The sequence below is a fragment of the Hipposideros armiger genome, unplaced genomic scaffold, assembly GCF_001890085.2.
Source record: "Hipposideros armiger isolate ML-2016 unplaced genomic scaffold, ASM189008v1 scaffold_94, whole genome shotgun sequence".
In the NCBI taxonomy this organism is placed as follows: Eukaryota; Metazoa; Chordata; class Mammalia; order Chiroptera; family Hipposideridae; genus Hipposideros; species Hipposideros armiger.
This window is the reverse complement of record NW_017731444.1, coordinates 574189-593522: the sequence shown is the minus strand read 5'-3', so window position 1 is coordinate 593522 and position 19334 is coordinate 574189. Positions and strand designations below refer to the sequence as shown.

General features: G+C 51.2%; 1 protein-coding gene across 1 annotated transcript in view; it reads left to right on the top strand.

Moving 5' to 3' along the window:
- EBF4 (EBF transcription factor 4) overlaps nucleotides 1-16005 on the top strand; it is a 59392-nt gene extending 43387 nt beyond the window's left edge. Inside the window, exons 7-17 of the mRNA XM_019645676.1 lie at nucleotides 5499-5580; nucleotides 6373-6490; nucleotides 6591-6724; nucleotides 6818-6944; nucleotides 8215-8303; nucleotides 8434-8499; nucleotides 8602-8779; nucleotides 8856-9044; nucleotides 12064-12261; nucleotides 13399-13474; nucleotides 13655-16005. Coding sequence (XP_019501221.1) covers nucleotides 5499-5580; nucleotides 6373-6490; nucleotides 6591-6724; nucleotides 6818-6944; nucleotides 8215-8303; nucleotides 8434-8499; nucleotides 8602-8779; nucleotides 8856-9044; nucleotides 12064-12261; nucleotides 13399-13469 — 1252 coding nt within the window. The 3' untranslated portion in view covers nucleotides 13470-13474; nucleotides 13655-16005. The remainder of the gene's footprint in view (nucleotides 1-5498; nucleotides 5581-6372; nucleotides 6491-6590; nucleotides 6725-6817; nucleotides 6945-8214; nucleotides 8304-8433; nucleotides 8500-8601; nucleotides 8780-8855; nucleotides 9045-12063; nucleotides 12262-13398; nucleotides 13475-13654) is intronic.
- The last annotated feature ends 3329 nt before the right edge of the window (nucleotides 16006-19334 follow it).

Genomic DNA, 19334 nt, shown 5'->3' with positions numbered 1-19334 from the left:
AAAAAAAATCCAATGTTTTCACTTGAGTCAGTCCAGCATTTGCTTCTTGTAGGGAATATTCTATTGACAAGGAAGGCTCATTTTAATTTCATCTTGAGTTGTTTTTACAGGGAGAAAGAAAAAGCGTTTATAGAAATGATTAAGAAGGCTAAACTAAGTTCAGGGTGTAGTAAGGTAGATGTGTGGGTGAACTGTTCTTAATGTTTCATTGAAATCATAGGCATCAAATTCATGATGCATAACCACCACCTTTTATATTGCTTTATTAGCTGGATGACCACTGTCCACAACTCTTCATCTGGTCTTTTATTAAACTTTTTACTGTGGAGGATGTCGAACATATAGGCAGAATAGAATAATGAACCACATGTACCCTTCACAGAACATCAACACTGATCAATTCTTGGCTCGTCTTGGGCAACTGGTCTTTAATCCTGAAAAATCTTCTCATATTGAGAGCAGCAGTCACAACGGCCAAAGGCCCAACCAAAACTAGGGGTAAGGGGAACTGGGTTTCCTTTGCAACCCCGATGAACGTGTAACCTTGAGGAAATGCACATTCCGTAGCTAACCTGGTCCGTGTTCGGCCCGCCTCTTTTGAAAGACAGCTTACTGCACGGTCCTGCAGCAGAAGCCCTGTGGCTGGGGCTCAGATGGACTGTAAGAACCCCACTTAAGGGACTTTTCTATGATTCTTGTCAATGTCAGTGGTGCCTAAAGTCCCAAATTTGTATCCTGATGTTGACATTTACTGTGACTTTGTAATTTATCCTTGCTTGTCCTTGGTTTTCTCATCTACAAAGTAGGGATGATTGTAGACCTACATAACCTCAGGACTATGAGAGGATCAAACAAGGTAATGCAAGTGACAGGTTCCAGGCTCTGGCCCAGTGCTTGATAAATTAGACCCGGATGACTTTTTAAATTTTTTTGCACAGCTTTGTATTATATTTGTAATTCATACTTGTATTTATGATGTTTTCTTCTAGTAGTTCTAATGGCAGCTCCTGGGACTTTACCTTTCTCTTACTACCTTTTCTGTGGGACCATGCCCCCAAAGAGCCTCATGGCCACAATAAGGGTGTCACTGGGCACAGGTCCTGCCTGACCCAGGGGACATCTAAAATGCTCACCCTCGATGGGGATACTTCAGGTCAGCCAGTACTGTGGGCTTGGTCCTGCCCAGCTTGGGAAAAGGGGCTCCCTTCTAGCTCCATGACCGGGCTGCTCAGAAACACCCCCCTTCTCCCATTCCCTAATCCTTCCCACCCCTGGTATCATCCAGGCTTGGGAGGAGGAGGAAGAGGTGCTTCCCTGATGGCAAGCAGGGCTTCAACAAAGTGCACGTCCCTTCCTGCCTAGGATGGGAGGCCCCAGAGCAGGATGGCACAGTCCTCACTTACCCAGACCCCGCCAAGCTCTCTTCTTTCCAGGGGAGCTTGGAAAGGGGTGGAGGCAGGAAAGGAGGAAGGGAGAAGAAATGGAATAGGTGAAAAATACCGGAATAAGATTGCCAAGTTAAATACAAAGCTATTCAATGTCCATAGGTCAATAAAAATTGTAATCTTTAGGACTAATTTCTCTACTGAACAAAAATTACTTATTTCTCCCAACAAAAATCATTTGCATCTTATCAGTTTTCTGTAGATGAGCACCTTACTTTGCAGCTTCTGGACCCCAATCAATAGCAAATATGAGTTAAAAGTTACTTTCCCTTGGAGAACCAGCCAAACCTCAAGATGGCTTTGTTAACATAATACTCTAGAGCAGCAGTGTCAATATAACGCAAGCCACATATGTAATTTAAAATTTTTTAGTAGCCACATTTTTTAAAAAAGTAACTGGTAACATTAATTGTGACAATATATTTTATTTAACCCAATATGTCCAAAATATCATTTCAACATGTAATCAATTCCAAAAAATTTACTGAGATATTTTACATTCTTTTTTTTCTAATTAAACAATTGAAATCTGATGTGCATTTTACACTTACAGCACATCTCTATTCAAACTAACCACATTCGAAGTGCTCAGTGCCACACAGGACTAGTGGCTGTCGAATGGGATAGTGAAGCTCTAAAGCAGTGCTTCTTCAACTTTAGGGAGCATCAGAATCACCTGGAGGGCTTATGAAAACTCAAGTGGCTAGGCACCTCCACCCCAAGAGTTTCTGATTCAACGGGTCTGAGGTGGGGCCTGCGATTCTGCGTTTTTAGCAGGTTTCCAGGTGATGGTGCTGCTGCTGGTCTGGTTACCACACTTTGGAAACCACTGTTCCAGAATGACTTTGAAAGGACTCATGGTAATTTTATTTTTTTTTTGCCTTATTTTCAAGTTGTGGATAATTTTTCTCAACAGCCCTGAGGCTGGCAGGGGGCAGGGGATGCACTGCAGCATCTGCAGGCTCTCTGGAAAATGTGTGCTTTGGCTGGGCCTCTGACTGGGTGGGAGCAGCCTCATGGACTACTAGCTGGTACTGGGTGAGATCTCAGCAGCTCTGCCACTGATGACATCAACTGTGTGCAGCTCTGAGCTAGAGGCTCAGAGGGAAAGGACAAGGAGACTCTTATTACCCCCATGGAGGGCCCAGGCCTTGTGTGGCTGCTGCTTACTCAACACTACTCCGCAGGTAATGACAACCAGGCTCAAAAACTGCGACGTCTTGGGGCAGGTCCACATAGATGGCGGTGCTGGCAAGGTCCTGGGGTTCTCAGGGTGGGGTGGTCCCTGAAGCCTAGAGTGGCCAGAAAAAGCTGGTAGACAAGAAGTGGGAATTGGCGTGGACCCAAAGGACAAATGCAATCTGTAATACAACGGAAAGGGTGGGAAGACCTACAGAGCAAGAGGTGGCTCCCCTAGGGGGAGCCAGGACCCTGCAAGAAATAGCAGCCTGAGGCGTTGGAAGGTCAGAAATAAAGGATGTCCCAGAAGCAGGACCGGAAGACGCCTCAGCAACCATCAATTTCTGCTTTCCTGGGTCATGGATGAAGATGGATGCCAAAGATGCAGGATTTACCCCAGGCCACACAGTGAGTCAGTGCCTGGGCCACAGCCTACATCTCCAGCTCCATCTCACGGCACCTTCCTCTGGATTCTGTAGGTTTGGGAGAGGGGTTGGGTGCAGCAGGCGTGTGTGTAGATATAAGGGAAGTGTGTTTCAGCAATGAGGTACTCCCGTGCTTGTTGCATCATCAGTGACATCCAAAGGGCGAGCATGAATCCCTTTCAGGACAGAGACTGTGTCCTGTCCTGCTGTTTTGCCCTCCTGTCTGTCACCTTGTAAAGGACTGAACACGTGAATGTGGAATTTAAATAAACCATGTGTGATTAGGGTGTCTGCATGCTATGTCATATGAATGTGGGACATGCTAGAGGTGACTACTATAAGCATAGAGGTGTCTACACCATGGGGTGTCTTATAGGGGTAGGAAATCATTGCTGTGGCATATAATGTGAGATAACGGAGTATCCACACTGTGCAGGTATACTACTTGGGAGCATTTGAGGTGCCTGCACCTTGGGGTGACCTATTGGGGTATATAGGGCATCTATCCTGTGGTGACTACCACTTGGGGACATATAAACTGTCTGCACTGCAGGGTATCCTGTAGGGGTGGATGGGGTGTGTACATGGTGGGTGTGTACCACCTGGGGTCATATGACACGTCTGTACCTCAGAGTGCTCTAGAAGGATGTAAAGAAAGTTTACACCACGTGAAAGTGGGGGCGTGTCCACTGTGGGTGGAAATGCATGCTGATGTACTGCCCCTATGGAAAGGAAAACTTTGGGGTTCCCAGAGGGACACCCATTGTGTGGGAGAATATGACAGGTATTAAGTGGTCAGGAGTGGGACAGAGGCAGGGCTTGCGGGGAAGTGCATCTCCAGGAAATTGACTGGCACTATCACCCAATGAGGGGCCACCCCCGGAACACCTCTGTTCCAGAGGTGGTACCCACCCCTCCCAACACTTCGGGACCTGGTCTTTGGGGACTACCTTTCAGAGCCTGTAACATATCTTCCTCTGAATGTGAATTTCATGTTCATAGACTTTGGAGGCAACTCTGATGAGTTCAATGTATGTTCAAATTTGGGGTTCAAAACCACAAGGTGGTGGTAAAATGAGGAAGCTGGCCAGAGGAGCTCATAGAGTGGCTTAGGAGGCTGAGCTACATGGCAGGACCCTCACACTTTAGCCCCGCCCACTATAGTTTGTAAAGGGCATCTCCCCGGATGCTCACAGAGTCCTGTACAGGCTAAGGCAGATATTAATAATATTCTGAGTTTACTAAGAGTACAAAATCAGTGTTATCTGTGGTTACCTCACTGGAGAGTGTCAGGGCCAAGGCCCCCCCAATCACAGCCAACTGCCTGGAAGGACTGAAGGTCCAAATACCAAAGTGTTTGTCTAAAAAACATGCTCATCACTGCATATCCTATACCTTTTTTCCCCAATTACTGTATGTGAAAAAGAAGGTATTCACTGTGTATCTGTACGGCATGTCTGACAGGCACATCTTGTGTGTATGATAGGTTTTTGCTGTGTATATAATGGATATAGAATATGTGTGAGGGAGATCTGTTTGGTGGGGGGGGGTGTTGGGGTAGGGGTCTGCTCTGTGTGAGATCTGCTGTGGGTGAGAGGGATTTGTTGGGGGGATATACTTGCTATATGTGATGACTGTACAGTATTTGCAATAACTATATTTTAGGTAATCATACACAACAGAAAATGTTGCATCAATGCATATATTCTCATATTCTTTCTGTGCATATACTATGTAGGATGGGCATACACTGTGCATGATGGGTATGGACTATGTGTGTGACTAATAGACCATATGGGTGTGATGAGTATAGGCTGTATGTGGATTACAGATAGCATATGCTGCTTTGAAGGGTATATCCTGAGTGTGGTGGGTATACACTGTGTATGATGGCTGTGTTTTGTGAGTAACGGTATGTAAGGCATATACAGTGTATAGAATGTATACACTGTTTATGACGAGTATACACTGTGTGAGTGATGGATACACTCTGGAGGAGGAATATGCTATGTGGTATGGATGCACTATATGTGTGATGGGCATATACTATGACAAATATAAATGGAGTAAGTGTGAGCACCTGCTGCATGTGGAGTATACATTGTGTCGTGGGTAATATTCATGAGTAATAAGTATACACAGTATATATAATGGACATATTCTTTATGAATATACTTTGTGTGGGTGTGATGAGTATACACTTTGTGAGACAAATAAGCACTCTGTAATCCTACACTGTGGGGGATATTCTGTGTAGTGCTGTAGTCGTTGGGACGAGTCTACTCCATGGGTATCAGGCACTCTGTGTTGAGAATATGTAGTTTGTATCTGCGTGTGAGCAGGCAGAGGGGAGTCACCCTGCTGGGAGGTGGCATGGCAGGGAGCAGTTGGACTTTCATCTGTTTCCAGAACCCCCAGACCGTTGAACCCACCAACCACACTGTTTCAGGTTCTTCCTCAAGTTCTTCCTCAAATGCAACCAGAACTGCCTAAAGAACGCAGGGAATCCCAGAGACATGCGCCGCTTCCAGGTGGGTCTGGGGAGGGGGTTCCCCTCTACAAACCTGCCCTTTTCTGATAGTAGGAGTTGTGGGGAGGCTGTGGCCCTCCCACTCTGGGAAAGGCCCCCAGGGCAGATCCCTGACCAGCCCAGTGCTTCAGGCCGGGTGCCTGCTGGGGGTGGGGCAGCTCCATCTCAACTTATGCTGGCTGCCAAGGGAGGCTTCATTAGAGTCCCACTTAAGGAGATGCTAATTGTGACATTTTTACATGATTAACGACCCAGCTAATTTGCATAGCATGAAGCGGGAGTGCAGCTGCCCTTAGCACATCCCCTACCTGCACACTCCTCCCAGTGAAGGGGGGTGGAGAAGGAGGCAGCCCCAATTTCCTCCCATAGGTGGGGGCTCTTGCTGATGGATTCTCAGGCTGAGGCTGCTCCCTCAATCAAAACTCTCACTCCCACTTGCCTAAGACCCATTTCTGCCTTGGAGCCCTGGGGATACAACCTGGGGTACATGTGTGCAAAAGCAGTAGCCAATGCGACCAAGGAACCAGGGTTTTTTTTCAGGGTTCTTGATTTTTCTAGCTCCTGAGGGGTCAGTTTCCCTAGGCAGTCAGAGATTGTGCATCTGGGGGTGTCACCTGATACAGCTGGCCCCCTTCCACCGGCTCAGCCCCTGAGGGACTAAAGCTCTTCCCCATGTCAGTGACCCTTGAATTTCAGCAACCAGCCATGGCGTCAAGTTGCTGGTGCCCCATAACAGTTCACTCCCGGGAGCCCCAATGGGCCCCAGCCAGGCTGGCCTCGACTCTCCCCGCAGGTGGTGGTGTCCACGACGGTGAGCGTGGACGGACACGTGCTGGCCGTGTCAGACAACATGTTTGTGCACAACAACTCCAAGCATGGCCGCAGGGCGCGCCGCCTGGACCCCTCCGAAGGTCAGGACCCCCGGCCCAGCCCCGGCTGCCACAGGCCCAGCCAGCCCCCAGTCCCCACCTTGGCGCCCGCCCCTGACCTAGCTCCTCTCCTGCCTCCCAGCTGCCACCCCCTGCATCAAGGCCATCAGCCCTGGGGAGGGATGGACCACGGGAGGCGCCACCGTCATTGTCATCGGCGACAACTTCTTCGACGGGTTGCAGGTCGTGTTCGGGAACGTGCTCGTGTGGAGCGAGGTGGGCCACTCCCGCCAGTCTCCCTCCGGGCCTCGGGGCTGGGCCCTCCCCTCGCCAGGTCGGAACTCGCAGGCATCCCCTCTCCCCTCGCAGCTCATCACGCCCCACGCCATACGGGTGCAGACGCCCCCGCGGCACATTCCCGGGGTGGTGGAGGTGACGCTGTCCTACAAGTCCAAGCAATTTTGCAAGGGAGCCCCCGGCCGCTTTGTCTACACAGGTAAGGAGTCAGGCGGGAGAGGGGACGCCTAGGGTCGAAGGACTGAGCCCCACGCTGCCCGTGTGAGCCCCGGTCCCCGAGTTAGCCAAGGTCAACAGCGTGGCCACGCCCCCTAGTGCTTGCTGACGGCCTTCCCGCCCCACCCGGGACGCCCTAAGACCCCTCCTCGCTCCGGATCTTTTTTCCCTGTGCTTCTAGCTCTTTCTCCCTGGCTCCTCAGTACCCTGCCTGGCGCTGAGTCTCCGCCCTTTACCTTCACTCTACCTCACGCCAGCGTGTCTAGAACCTCCCTCTCCCGAGTCTAGAACATTTCCACCGGGATGTTTATTTCAAAGGTGCCCCAAAATAGGCTCGCTGATCCAGGGTCCTCTCCATCTCCACCCTTCTACCCTCTCCAGCCCAAACCACCCACTTTTTCCCATCTTCCCCATCCCACCCAACAGATATTCACCGAGCCCTTCAGGGGGCTCCGGCCACTGGGTAGTGACCCTACTTACTAACGGAATTCCAGTCTAACTGGGGGCAGCCGAGCTGTGAACACAGTGTGCTGTGGGTGGAGGGGTTGTCGGCCAGGGGATACCTCCTGGCGGAAGAGTAGGCTAAACTGGGACGGGAGGGAGCAATAGGGAGATAGAGATGGGGAAAGAAAGGGTCCCAGGAGAAAGGATGCAGGTGCAAAGACCTGGGAGTGAGCACTTTACCCTTTGGGGAAAACTAAAGGAAATTCTCTAAAGCTGGAGTTGGAGGTGAAGGTAGGTAAGGCTTTGACGCCGGTTGAGCTGGAAGTGAGGTTGGGGTGAGGAGGAAGAGATGAGGGCGTCGAAAGCCTGGTCGGGAGGCTGCTGCGTCCTGGGCCCTCCGGAGAGCTGTGTGTCGGGGCCAGTTCCTTCCCTGGAGCACAGGCAAAGTTTTAATGTTCAGGTGCTGAGAGCCCACCTGAGCCGTGATAAATGGAGACTGTTGGGGTTTTGGTTTTTTTAACATAATAATTTACTCCTAATAAGACCAAATGCAGACAGAAAACTCTTCTTTCAGTCCTGCCTCCAGCAATATAGATGCTAATATGTATATAGTTTCCTTTTTTTCTAATAAGAGAGGAACTGAGGAAACTTCGAAGCTCGCTGACCCGTGGGCCCGGAGTTTCCCGAGAGGTTTGAGCTAAGCTTGGTGGAGGGGTCTGCAGTGAGGCTCCTGGACTAGTTGTCTGTGGCCTTGGCCCTGCGCAGGGCGCTGGGAGTGGGCGTCCTCCAAACGCCACCCCTCTCCCCAGCCCTGAATGAGCCCACCATTGACTACGGATTCCAGAGGCTACAGAAAGTCATTCCCAGACACCCCGGAGATCCCGAGAGGCTGCCCAAGGTACTCAGAGGGGCGCAGCTGGGAGGGAATCAGGGTGTCCAGCAGCCGAGGTGGGAGGAGGGGGCTTCTGGCCCCTCTGTTGCCTCCAGGGACTGCCAAGGGGTCCCGCTGTCTCCTCCCCTGCCCCCAGGAAGTGCTGTTGAAGCGGGCGGCCGACTTGGCGGAGGCCCTGTACGGAGTGCCCAGCAGTAACCAGGTAATGCGCCCCCCGGTCGTCTCCTAGCGCCGCCAGGCCGGGGGCTGCCTCCCTCCCTGTCCCTGCGGCTCCCTGGGCCATGCCCTGCCCTTGTCTACACAGGAGCTCCTCCTGAAGCGGGCGGCGGACGTGGCCGAGGCTCTGTACAGCGCCCCGCGAGCACCCGCCCCGCTCGGACCCCTGGCTCCCAGCCATCCGCACCCCGCCGTCGTGGGCATCAACGCCTTCAGCAGCCCGCTGGCCATCGCCGTCGGGGACTCCACGCCAGGCCCGGAGCCGGGTGCGTCCCGCAGTCCCCTGCACTCAGACGGTCCCTTCCCCGCGGCACTGCATCTCTGACCGCCGCTCTCTCGCAGGCTACGCGCGCAGCTGCAGCAGCGCGTCCCCCCGCGGGTTCGCTCCCAGCCCCGGCTCGCAGCAGAGCAGCTACGGCAGCGGCCTCGGAGCAGGCCTCGGCGGCTACGGGGCGCCAGGCGTGGCCGGCCTCGGCGTGCCCGGGTCCCCTAGCTTCCTCAATGGCTCCACGGCCACCTCACCCTTCGCCAGTGAGTGTCCCATGCCCGCGGAGGGAGGGACTGGGGCCCTAGGGAGCAGAATGGGGCTCAGCCCTGCCCCCGCCCAGCCCATGGGGGGAGGGGTTTCCGGCACCTGTCCCTTGAGGATCTACCCTGGCCTTGCCTTTGGAAGCCAGGCCAGCCCTGTGCGTGAGACCTTTCTTTGAAGTTGGGTACTTCACCCACCCCACCCCCCCCACCCCTCGGCTTCACATCCCGGGCCCTGGAGCTGGGGCAGTTCTTGCACCTTTAGCTCTTCTTGCTGATTCCAGTGGTACACATCGCTTCTAGCCCTCCCCTCCTCCTGAAACGGGCTTTAACTAGGGGACGTCCCTCTGAAACCTGGCGAACCGCCGCTTTTCGGTCTTAATGCCAGGACTTTGGGAGGAGGCTGGCGCCCTCTGCCGGAAGCCTGAGGGAACTCGGGGCTCAAGAAAAAGGGGCTTTCTCCTGGCTCCATTCTCCCCTAGAGCCTTGGTCCTGGCTCCATTCTCCCCTAGAGCCTTGGTCTGAGAGGCAGCAGTCGGAGCAGGGAAGACATGACTCCCTGCGATGGAGTCGGGCAGAGTGAGCGAATTCTGTGTGGTCAGACAGCTGGACTCAGAGTTTAAGTGTCCAAATTAGCTGTCTGACATTCAGCAAGTTACTTCTTTGAATGTCCGTTTCCTCACTAAAATGGGATCATTATCACCCCCTGCCTAGGGCTGTTCTCAAATTTGAATATGCCACTGGGCACCAACCATCCTCTGGGTTCCTGGGGGTGAGGCAGCCCAAAACTGGATGGATGGGCAACAGGGCATTTATGCTTTTACTATTTTGCACTGCCCTCAAGTTCCTCTTTCCAACACCAAGTTCCAGAGCAGCCTGTTTTCAGCTCCTTATAGCTTAGCTATTTAGCAGACATTTACAAAGCACCTACTGTGTACAGCGCATCTCTCTATAGAGTGTAAGAGAGATTGTACCTCAAGTCCTGGGAGAGACTGCTGTGCCAGAGGACTGGAGCTGCTTGTGGCTTTTCCTGCGGTTTCCTCACCTTTCCCGTCTTGTGTTTGCTTTTGCTGAGGACTGAACTATCTGGCCACCTGCCTAGCCTTCCTTGCCAGTGGCCTACATCCTGGGTACTGCTCTTTCTGGCTGTGGGTTTGAGGCTGGTGCTCTTCCCTCTGCCCAAGCTTAGCTTCTGGGACCTGAAACCTCATATGCCAGCATCCACACAGGCCGTGACCTTCTGGTGTCTCTCCCAAGGCCTCTGTCTCTCCAGGCCAGGCTCTACTGCTCCCACTTTCCTTCAGTTCCCGGGGCAGTATTCTTACAACCTCTCTCTAGGCGCCCCTCAGATTTGAAGTTGGTGGAGTCTGGACCACACACCCCCTTTCCCCACTACACACATGGTGCTGTCCGCAGTGGAGGAACACACTGCCCCAATGGACAGAAACCGGGCCACCTGAGGTCTCCCCATTCAGCCAAAGGACAGAGAATTCTAGAGCTACTTATGCCCCACTTCCGTCCAGCATCAGCTGAAGACATCCTGGACTTGCCCATGGGCCAGCCCCATCTGGTAATGTTGTCTTGACCAGTGCTTACCCAGGTCTCCATCCACTCCTCATGTGCAGAGTACTTTGCGGTACAGCTTCAGGGGCAGTCATTTTCACTGAGTGTGCCAGGACATGCCTGGAATGGCATCCAGAACTATCCCAGCCAGAGGGCCTGGAGCTGTCTATTTGGGCCTCCCCTTGGTCTTCTACTTCAGCCACGAGCAGCCCTGGACTGAGCCACAACTCCCAGTCCTACCCAAGCTACAAAATGTGGCTGAGAGCCCCTGGCCTTGAGAGATAGAGTACATTTGTCCTAAGCCCTCCATGGAGTTCACGGCCTCCTTGGCTATCATTGAGCTTTGTCTTAAAGGAAATGGCCATCCATGGGGCTGAGGACATTTGGAACAGAGACAGCATAGTATCAAAGTGGGGGAGGGGTTCCTTAATGCCAAAGACAGCCTTCTTAGGCTATTGGTTTCTTCCAGGAAGCCCCCACCCCCACCCCATAGCCAGCTGCTTGCACAACACTGAATTAACAGCCTGATTGGTCTTTAGGAGAGTCAGGGAATTTTGATTGATGAGGATGTAGAAAGAGAGATCCAGAGATGCCCTGGGCAGGAGCCCCTAGGAGAGGAGGCTGCAGGAAGGAGAGGCAGGCAAAGCCTCTGTGTAGGAAACCAAGCCACAGCCCTGAGCAGCTAGGGGGTTGGAGAACAGGAAGATCTGAGCATATAGATCCCTACGTCTTTCTTTAAAATTGACCAGCTGGAAGAGGGCGATACAGGACCTGGGCTGGATATAACAAGGACATGCATTAAGCTGGAAGAGAACCAAGTGCGAGGGGTGAGGGGTGATTAGTAAGGGGAGGATATTTGTGGAGGAAGTTAAAGTGCTTGTGTGAGCTGTGATCCTGGACAGAGAGGCCTTGTAACAGAAGCCTACATATACCCCCCCAGACTTCATCCCTGACCCCTTACCCCAGCTCTTCTATGAACCCCATTCTTTGATGCTAACCTTGGTACCCTAGAGCCCATAAGCATTTCTCAGCATCGCAGACTCCCAATGGTTTTCAGCAGGAATCTTAACCTGTTCCATCTCTTGCTCATCCCTCTTCTTTGGGGTCACCTCCCAGTATTTGATTTTGTTGGATGTTCTGGTTTTGCTTTTGTTTTTACCTAGTCTGACTCTGTCACCTCCAGCCCTGAGAAAGGGTCTCCAGAACCCCCCAAAAGGCGAGTGTTGGCCCAGGACCCCAGAGGCTCCCAGCCTGCTTCCAGACCCTGCCCTGTACTGGTCTCCCCAGGACCCTCACAGCCCCCAGTGAGGTCTGAGCTTGGTGCCTGGGTCAGCAGCCCAATTGGGGCCCACTGCTCCTGCCAGGGCCCCGACCAAGCTGCTCACTCTGGTGCTGTCTCCCTGTTGTGTCTCCCACTGCCTTCCCTGCTGCACCTGCCCCTCCCTGCCCCGCCCCGGAGTCATGCCCTCTAGCCCCCCGCTGGCCGCTGCCTCCTCCATGTCCCTCTCAGCCGCTGCCCCTACCACCAGCGTCTTCTCCTTCTCGCCTGTCAACATGATCTCCGCTGTCAAACAGAGGAGCGCCTTCGCCCCTGTGCTGCGCCCATCCAGCTCCCCACCCCAGGCCTGCCCCAGAGCCCACGGAGAGGGGCTTCCAGGTGAGCGGTCCATGCTGCCCCACCGTGGCCTGGTGGAGCAGCTGGGCTTGAGGGACCCACTCCACCCACATCTCACCAGAGCCTGATGCCAGTTGACCAGTTCTCCCTGGAAGGTGCAGAGCAGGGAGCTCTGCAGGGATCCATGAAGGTCCAGTTGGAGAAGGTCAAAAAGCACCCCAAGGCCCCACCCCCACCCACTTGAGCCCAGAGCAGAGACTCAATGCTCAGAGCCAGAGAAATCTCATGTAGGCTGCATGCTTTTCACCTGTGCATCCACTGGAGGGTAGCACACACCATGGGTAGGGACTGGTCACTCTGGGTGGACGCAAACAAAGTTGGACAAAGTTTACACCAGCTTCCCCGCTCCCATTGTACAGATCGGGAATTGAGACCACGTCACCCCTCCATATCCCATCTGTGAAATGGTTGTCATTTGCCATTTATCAATTTCATCCAAGTCAGCGTCCAACTTAACAAAGCCTTGGCCCTAACCAATAGTGTATATAGCAAGTAAAAAAAACAAGTCACATCTCCTAGAGGAAGATGATTCTTAGGTTGGGCTTGTTAAATAGTGCTCTAGGATGACTGAAAGGGCACACAGTCATTTTCTGCCATGTTGTTCTTAACCCAGGCGTGTCTAGAGCTTAAGACGTGACGGGTGGAGAGTACAGTGTCACCAATCTCTCCTGCCAACAAAGACAACCAGGAGAGGGGTTTAGCAGGGGCGAGGGGTGATGGAAGTAAAGAATTTCATGGAGATATGGGAGGAAGACATGCCACTGCTGCTGGAGGCTGGCCTCTTTCCTTTTCTGTCCTGGTACTTGGCCATCGGCTTCCTCACCTTGAGACAAGCCCTGTGAAGGAGGCAGGGCTGAGAAGAGGAGCCCAGAGTCATTTCTCTTGATTGAGAAAGCCAGGGCAGCAAACACTTACAACTGTACATCCTTAGAGGCCTTACTTAACTCTGTAATGCTGGTTCCAGGCCAGAGATAGGTGTGGCTCACTACCTTCAAGGCTCTTGATAGCTCTGCACCAGAAAGTGTTATATTCCCTATATACTGGACCAGCCCAGAGAGGACAGGCAAATCAGATTCCTAGGCTACACATGCCTTATGGCTCCTTCCTTGGTTACTGCAGACCAGCCTTTTGAGGATTCTGAGAAGTTCCACTCTCCAGCCCGGGGGCTTCAGGGCCTGGCGTACTCCTAATGACGGTAGGTCTCTGGCTGGCCTTGCCTCCTCTCCTGGCCCCGGATAGCTCTCCAAAAGACCTTAGCAGGGAGGGGGAGCTGGCGTCCCTCTCCAGGGCCCATCTAGACAGCTGTCATGTCCACATAGCCCATGCATTATCCCAAACTGAACAAGTAGAGAAATGTCTTCCTGTTCCATTGCAGCCAGCCTTCCTCCAGGACCGTCTCTCCATTTCCCTACCAGGTCTACAGGTCTGGCCCCCATTGAGCCTGGACCGGAGAGGTCCCTCCAGGATTCACACTCATGTCCTGAATGGCAGCACAGACAGATCAAGGGTCAGGGCTGTGGGCAGACCTCAACCCACGGGCCTGAATGGGGAGAGGACTTTGTCCCCATGCTCAAGGCCCCCCCAGCCCTACCGGCTTCTCTCACCGCCCTTTCTTCCGACCAGCCCCAACACTGTGCGGATGCTCTTGGCAGGAGAGCATCCTGGGGAGGTACTGGGATGCAGGACCTCACTGGTTGGGTCGGTTCCTCTGGAAGAGGTGGAATTTACACAGACCAAGGACATTGGATGACAGAAGCACCGGAAGGGGACTGTGGGAAAAAGGACAGCTCAGGGAGAGGTGGCCTAGGAAAGTCCTGTTTGCATTGGACCCATCTCACCAGCCCAGCATCCCAACTTCTCTCCAGGGCAAGGGGGTGCCCAGCAGCCTCAGGAGGTCTTCCCAGGCTCCCATGGAGCTCCTGACAGCCACTTGACCCCGTGGCTGCCCCACTCCCACTGCGGACTGCACACTCATGCTTGCCACATCATGAATCCCAGTGGGGGCTTCAGGCATGGCGGGTGCAAAAGAGGGGGTGCAGGCCCCCTGAATTGTGGGTCTTCCCCCAATGGGTGTCTCATGGACTCTGGCCCCCACACATGACTGGCTGGTCCCATAGAACCATGGAATGGGCCCAGCTGCCCCTGGCCTCACACTTTACTCTGCTGAGGTTGAAGAGAACAGAATAATAAACACAGATGCAGGTGGCCACCTGGCCTCTCTTGCCTGCTTCCTTGGCATGGATCTGCTTTTCTTAGCGGTTCTGCAGCTCTCGTGGGGGCCCCTCCAAACCATACCCCCGGGCAGCCTTCTTGTACCTTGGACTTTTTCAACAGCCCCAGAGTTTAACTGAGCAAGTATTGCTTGGGTACTCTGGGGGAAGTCAAAAGTAGGCTGACAGGCCTGAGGACCCAGGACATGGGCTCAGCCCCAAGAGCTCTGACTGAAAGCACACTGTTCCCCAGCTGCTTGTCCAGGACCAAGCTGGGAATTGTCTGCCCCCAAGGTGAGAGTTGCTGGGAACCAGAACAGAGCAAACTAAATACTACCCAGATGTACACAGGCTCAGAAGTAAGATCCTCCCTGACCAGAGGTTGCAGGGCCTCACCTGAGCTGGGTAAGATAGCTTTTGGCTCCCAAGTTTTGTAATCTGAGCAAGTCCCAACCCCCTACACTCCTCCCCAGGCCTAAGTACCTTCTGGCTCTCCTAGAGTTTTGAAGGAGGGATGGTAAAGATGTAAGGTTCCTGGGCTCATTTACTCCCTCCTGGGATGAATCTCTGTCATCCCCAAGATATGTCCCCTAGACCCAAAGGTCTAGCTGGCTGACCCTGGAAGCCATTTTTTTTTACCCACTGTCCAGGGAGCCCAGTATCCAGCCCCAAGCCTCAGGCTTTCTTCTTTTCTGGCAACATTCCATGACCTCTGAAAACCCAACTCATGTGCCCATGCCTTGCAGCACTCTGAACAAATACACTTGCTAAAGCAGATGGGCTGGTCCTGCCACTTCCTTCTCTTGTGTTCTTGGCCAATGCCTGGGACCCATGACAGGGGTAGCCTTCTGGTCACCATGACCTATTCTCAGTGCTCACCTGGCTTCCCCTCAGTTCCCACTTGCAGCCTGTGTTGCAGAGCCTGCCAGCCCTTGCCCTGCTCTCTTCAGGCTCTGAGCAGTTCCCACTGCCCGGGGTCCTCCCAGGCTGAGCACCCACAGAACTCTAATCTGTACTGGATGCAGGTGGTTACTGGACTGTGGTCACATTCCGGTTCCTGAGATGGGTCAGGTGCCATGATTGATATGAATAAGATGTAGTGTTGTCCTCAAAGATCTCTCAACTACTCAAGCAACCATTTGAGTCAACACTGCCCACTCCCCGGTCCACAGCAGGCAGAGCTAAACAATTACGATGTTTGCTATGGACTGAATTATGTCCTCCCAAAATTCATACATTGAAGCCCTAGCCCTTCCCCGCCCCCATATGACTGTGTTTGAAGATAGGGCCTTTAAGGAGGTGATTAAGGTTAAATAAAGTCATGAGAGTAGGGCCCTAATCTGATAACTTGTGTCCTTGTAAGAAGAGACCCCAAATCTCTCTCTACACTATGTGAGGACACAGTGAGAAGGTGGCTGTCTACAAGCCAGGAAGAGAGTCCTCATCAGGAACCAAATCATCTGGCACCTTGATTTGGTACTTCTAGTTTCCAGGAAGATGATAAAATAAATTTCTGTTGCTTCAGCCACCCAGTCTATTGTATTTTGTTATGGCAGCCCAGACTGACTAATACAACATTCTTTCCCACGTGTCTTAGTTTGAGTTCCCCTAGAAACAGAACCTGAGGCCAGTTTCCTGCTGGAGAACTCAAGGAGATGGTGTAGAACACACCTCAGAGTTTTTCCACCTGAGAGGCGGAGGAGCTGGATTATTTATACACCACCTTCCACCAGTCAGTGGTTGATGGCTTCTGGAGGGAGTGAGAGGGGAGCACTACCTTCCTGGCACTTCCAGTCACCCCATGGGTGGTAAAATACATCCTGGAAGCTAGAGAAAATGTTCAGGCAAAGAAATGCAGGTGTTGGCAGATGGAGTCAGACAGGTGTACACTGAAGAGGTGAAGAGGAAGGGATATGGGTGGGGCACAACAGTGTCTGCCCTGGAGGTGGTCCCTGACAGCCTGTGGGAAAGGAAGTTGGGGGTTTTGTACTTGAAATAAGTTCAGAGTGGGCGTGAATTTTCCTTTAGCTGCAGGTCCCACATCTCCTGAGACCAGGTGACAGAACATCTGCCCAGGATGTTTCTAGTTGAGGTACTAAGATGCCAGGTGACAAAGGGACACTTTTCAGTATCAGCCCACCACCTGGTCTTTTTCCCACAGGGCCAGCGGGGGTGGGGGTAAGATAGGGGTCAGATACTTGGCCACTCACCCTTCAGAGGGAGAATATTTCCCAGAAATCCTCTGCTTTCTTCTTATATATGTTTCCCAGCAGAACCAGCTGCTGTATTCTGCATCCTACCCTGGGGACCAGGCAGCCTCTGAGGCTGCATTTGGCTGAAAAGACCCCACCATGGACTGGCCTCAATGATTCAAAGGAGATCAGACAGCAGCTAGACCAGACCTTGCTGCTAACTTCTGCAACACATCCTCCCTACCCCCACCCATATTGGTGGGGCCCTTAGCTTCTTCCAAAGAGAAAAATCCCAGAAAAATGGAAACTGCTATGCAGTGGGGAAAGGGTGGTTTTTTCAATAAATGGCGTTGGGTCAACTAGATATTCATATGAAAAATTAAGCTTGACCTCTACCCCACAATATATACCAAAACCAGTTCCAGGTGAATCATGGATCTAAATGTGAAGGCTCAATAAACATCATGCTCTTGAAGATAGACTACAAACCTTTTACCAAAGTAACCTCCAAGGTCTATTTCCCCACGGCATAGTCAACTTTAGAATGAAGCAATCTTTGAACATGGTTGAGGTGGTTCAAATGGACCCCAAAATCTCTTTTCTTTTCCCTAAGACAACTTCTCCAAATGGAAAAAAAAGCTCACAGATTACAGTGTCTTTCTTCCCTATAAGAGACCGTTAGTGATTCTCTGAAGCTCCTGAGCGTAGGGTGGCTCCCTTCCCCCTCCACATCCGTACCTTTACACTTAGACCCTGGAGCTTCCTAACTCTGCCACCACCTAAGTAGCAGCAACAATATCGATGGAAGGGAATAAGCCACTTCCTTGAAGCCGCCAGCTTGAAGTCTGGTGTTCACAAGAAGCACTCCAGCCTGAGCGTCCTCATGGGTGTGGGACACTGGCCATTCCTGCAAACTCAGATCCTCCTGGCACTTCTTTCACACTCCCCTTCTCTTCCCTCTCATTATGGGGTTTTTGATGACTAGAACTTCTTCATTGAATGTACTCTACATTATCAATCTTTTTTTATGGTTAGTGCTATCTTTTTACTTTTAAGAAATCTTTGCCTATCCTGAAATCAAGAAGATATTTTGATTTTTGCTTATGGTGTGAACTAGGGATCAAGTTTAGTATTTTTTGTGTGTGGATAGCCAGTTGGCTCAGCACCATTTATTGAAATGACCATCTTTTCCCCACTGCACTGCAGTGGCACCTTTATCATAAGTCAAGTGTCCATATCTGTATGGGTCTGTTCTGGTTTATTGGTCTTTTTACCTACACCAAAACCATACTATCATAATTACTTTAAATTTATAGTAAGTTTTTATGTCCAGTACAGCAAGTCATCCAACTTAGTTCTTCATGATCATCTTGGCTATACTTGGTCCTTTCCATTTCTATATAACTTTTATAATCACTTTATTAATTTCTATTTTTTATTAATTTCTATTATTAATTTCTGATTTTTAATCAGGTTTGCATTAAATTTATAGGTCAATTAATGGAGAATTGACACCTTCAATATATTGAGTATTTCAATCTATGGATATTGTAAGCTCCTCCATTTATTTAGACCTTTTAAAAGTTCTCTTAATAGGATTTTTTTTTTTTTTAGAGGGCAGTGTCACTGGCCCTCATAGATGGGATCCGAAGCGGGGGCCTCTGGCGTCCAAAGCCAGCTCTTAACCATCGCACCACTCGGCCAGCCCAATAGGATTTTTTTAAATTTTTCTTTTTAATTGGGGAATTGGGGAGGGAAACAGTGTTGGGGAATTGGGGAAGGGGAACATTGTGTTTTTCCAGGGCCCATCAGCTCCAAGTCAAGTCCTTCAATCTTAGTTGTGGAGGACGCAAGCTCAGCTCCAAGTCCAATCGCTGCTTTCAACCTTAGTTGCTGGTGGGCGTAGTCCACCATCCCATGTGCAGTCAAACCAGCAACCTTGTTGCACACTGAGCCATCCAGACTCCCGTTGACAGCTAGCTGCTGCTCAGCTCAAGGTGCCGTGTTCAATCTTAGTTGCAGGGGTGCATAGCCCACCATCCCATGTGGAAGTCAAACCGGCAACCTTGCTGCTAAAAGCATGCACTCTCCATCTCAACGACAGCTCAGCTAGGGCGCAGCACACTGGCCCATGTGGGAATCGAACCAGTGACCCTGTTGCTCAGAGCTCATGCTCTTAAACAACTGAGCCACTCGGCTGGCCCTCTTAATAGGGTTTTATAGTCCTCTGTGTGGAAGTCTTACACATCTTTCATTTATTCCTCAGTACCTGATTATTTTATTTGATTATAAATATATCATTTTCTTAATCTCACTTTCCAACTGTTTGTTGTGTGTATGTAGAAATACAATTGATTTTTGTACAATAATCTTGTATTCAGCAACCTCGCTTATTAGCTCACTTATAGTAATACTTTATCCATAGATTATCTTGAACTTTCTTAGATACATAACTATGTCATCTGCAAAGAACAGTTTTATTTCTTCATTTTCAGTCTTTATTTCTTTTATTTAATTTTCTTGCCTAAATACACTGTTTGGAACCTTCACTAAAATGTTGAATTAAAATAGTGCTAGTGGACATCTTTGTCTTGTTCCTGATCATGAAAAGCAAACTTTTCTCATTTCACTCTTCAGTATCATGTTTGGTTGT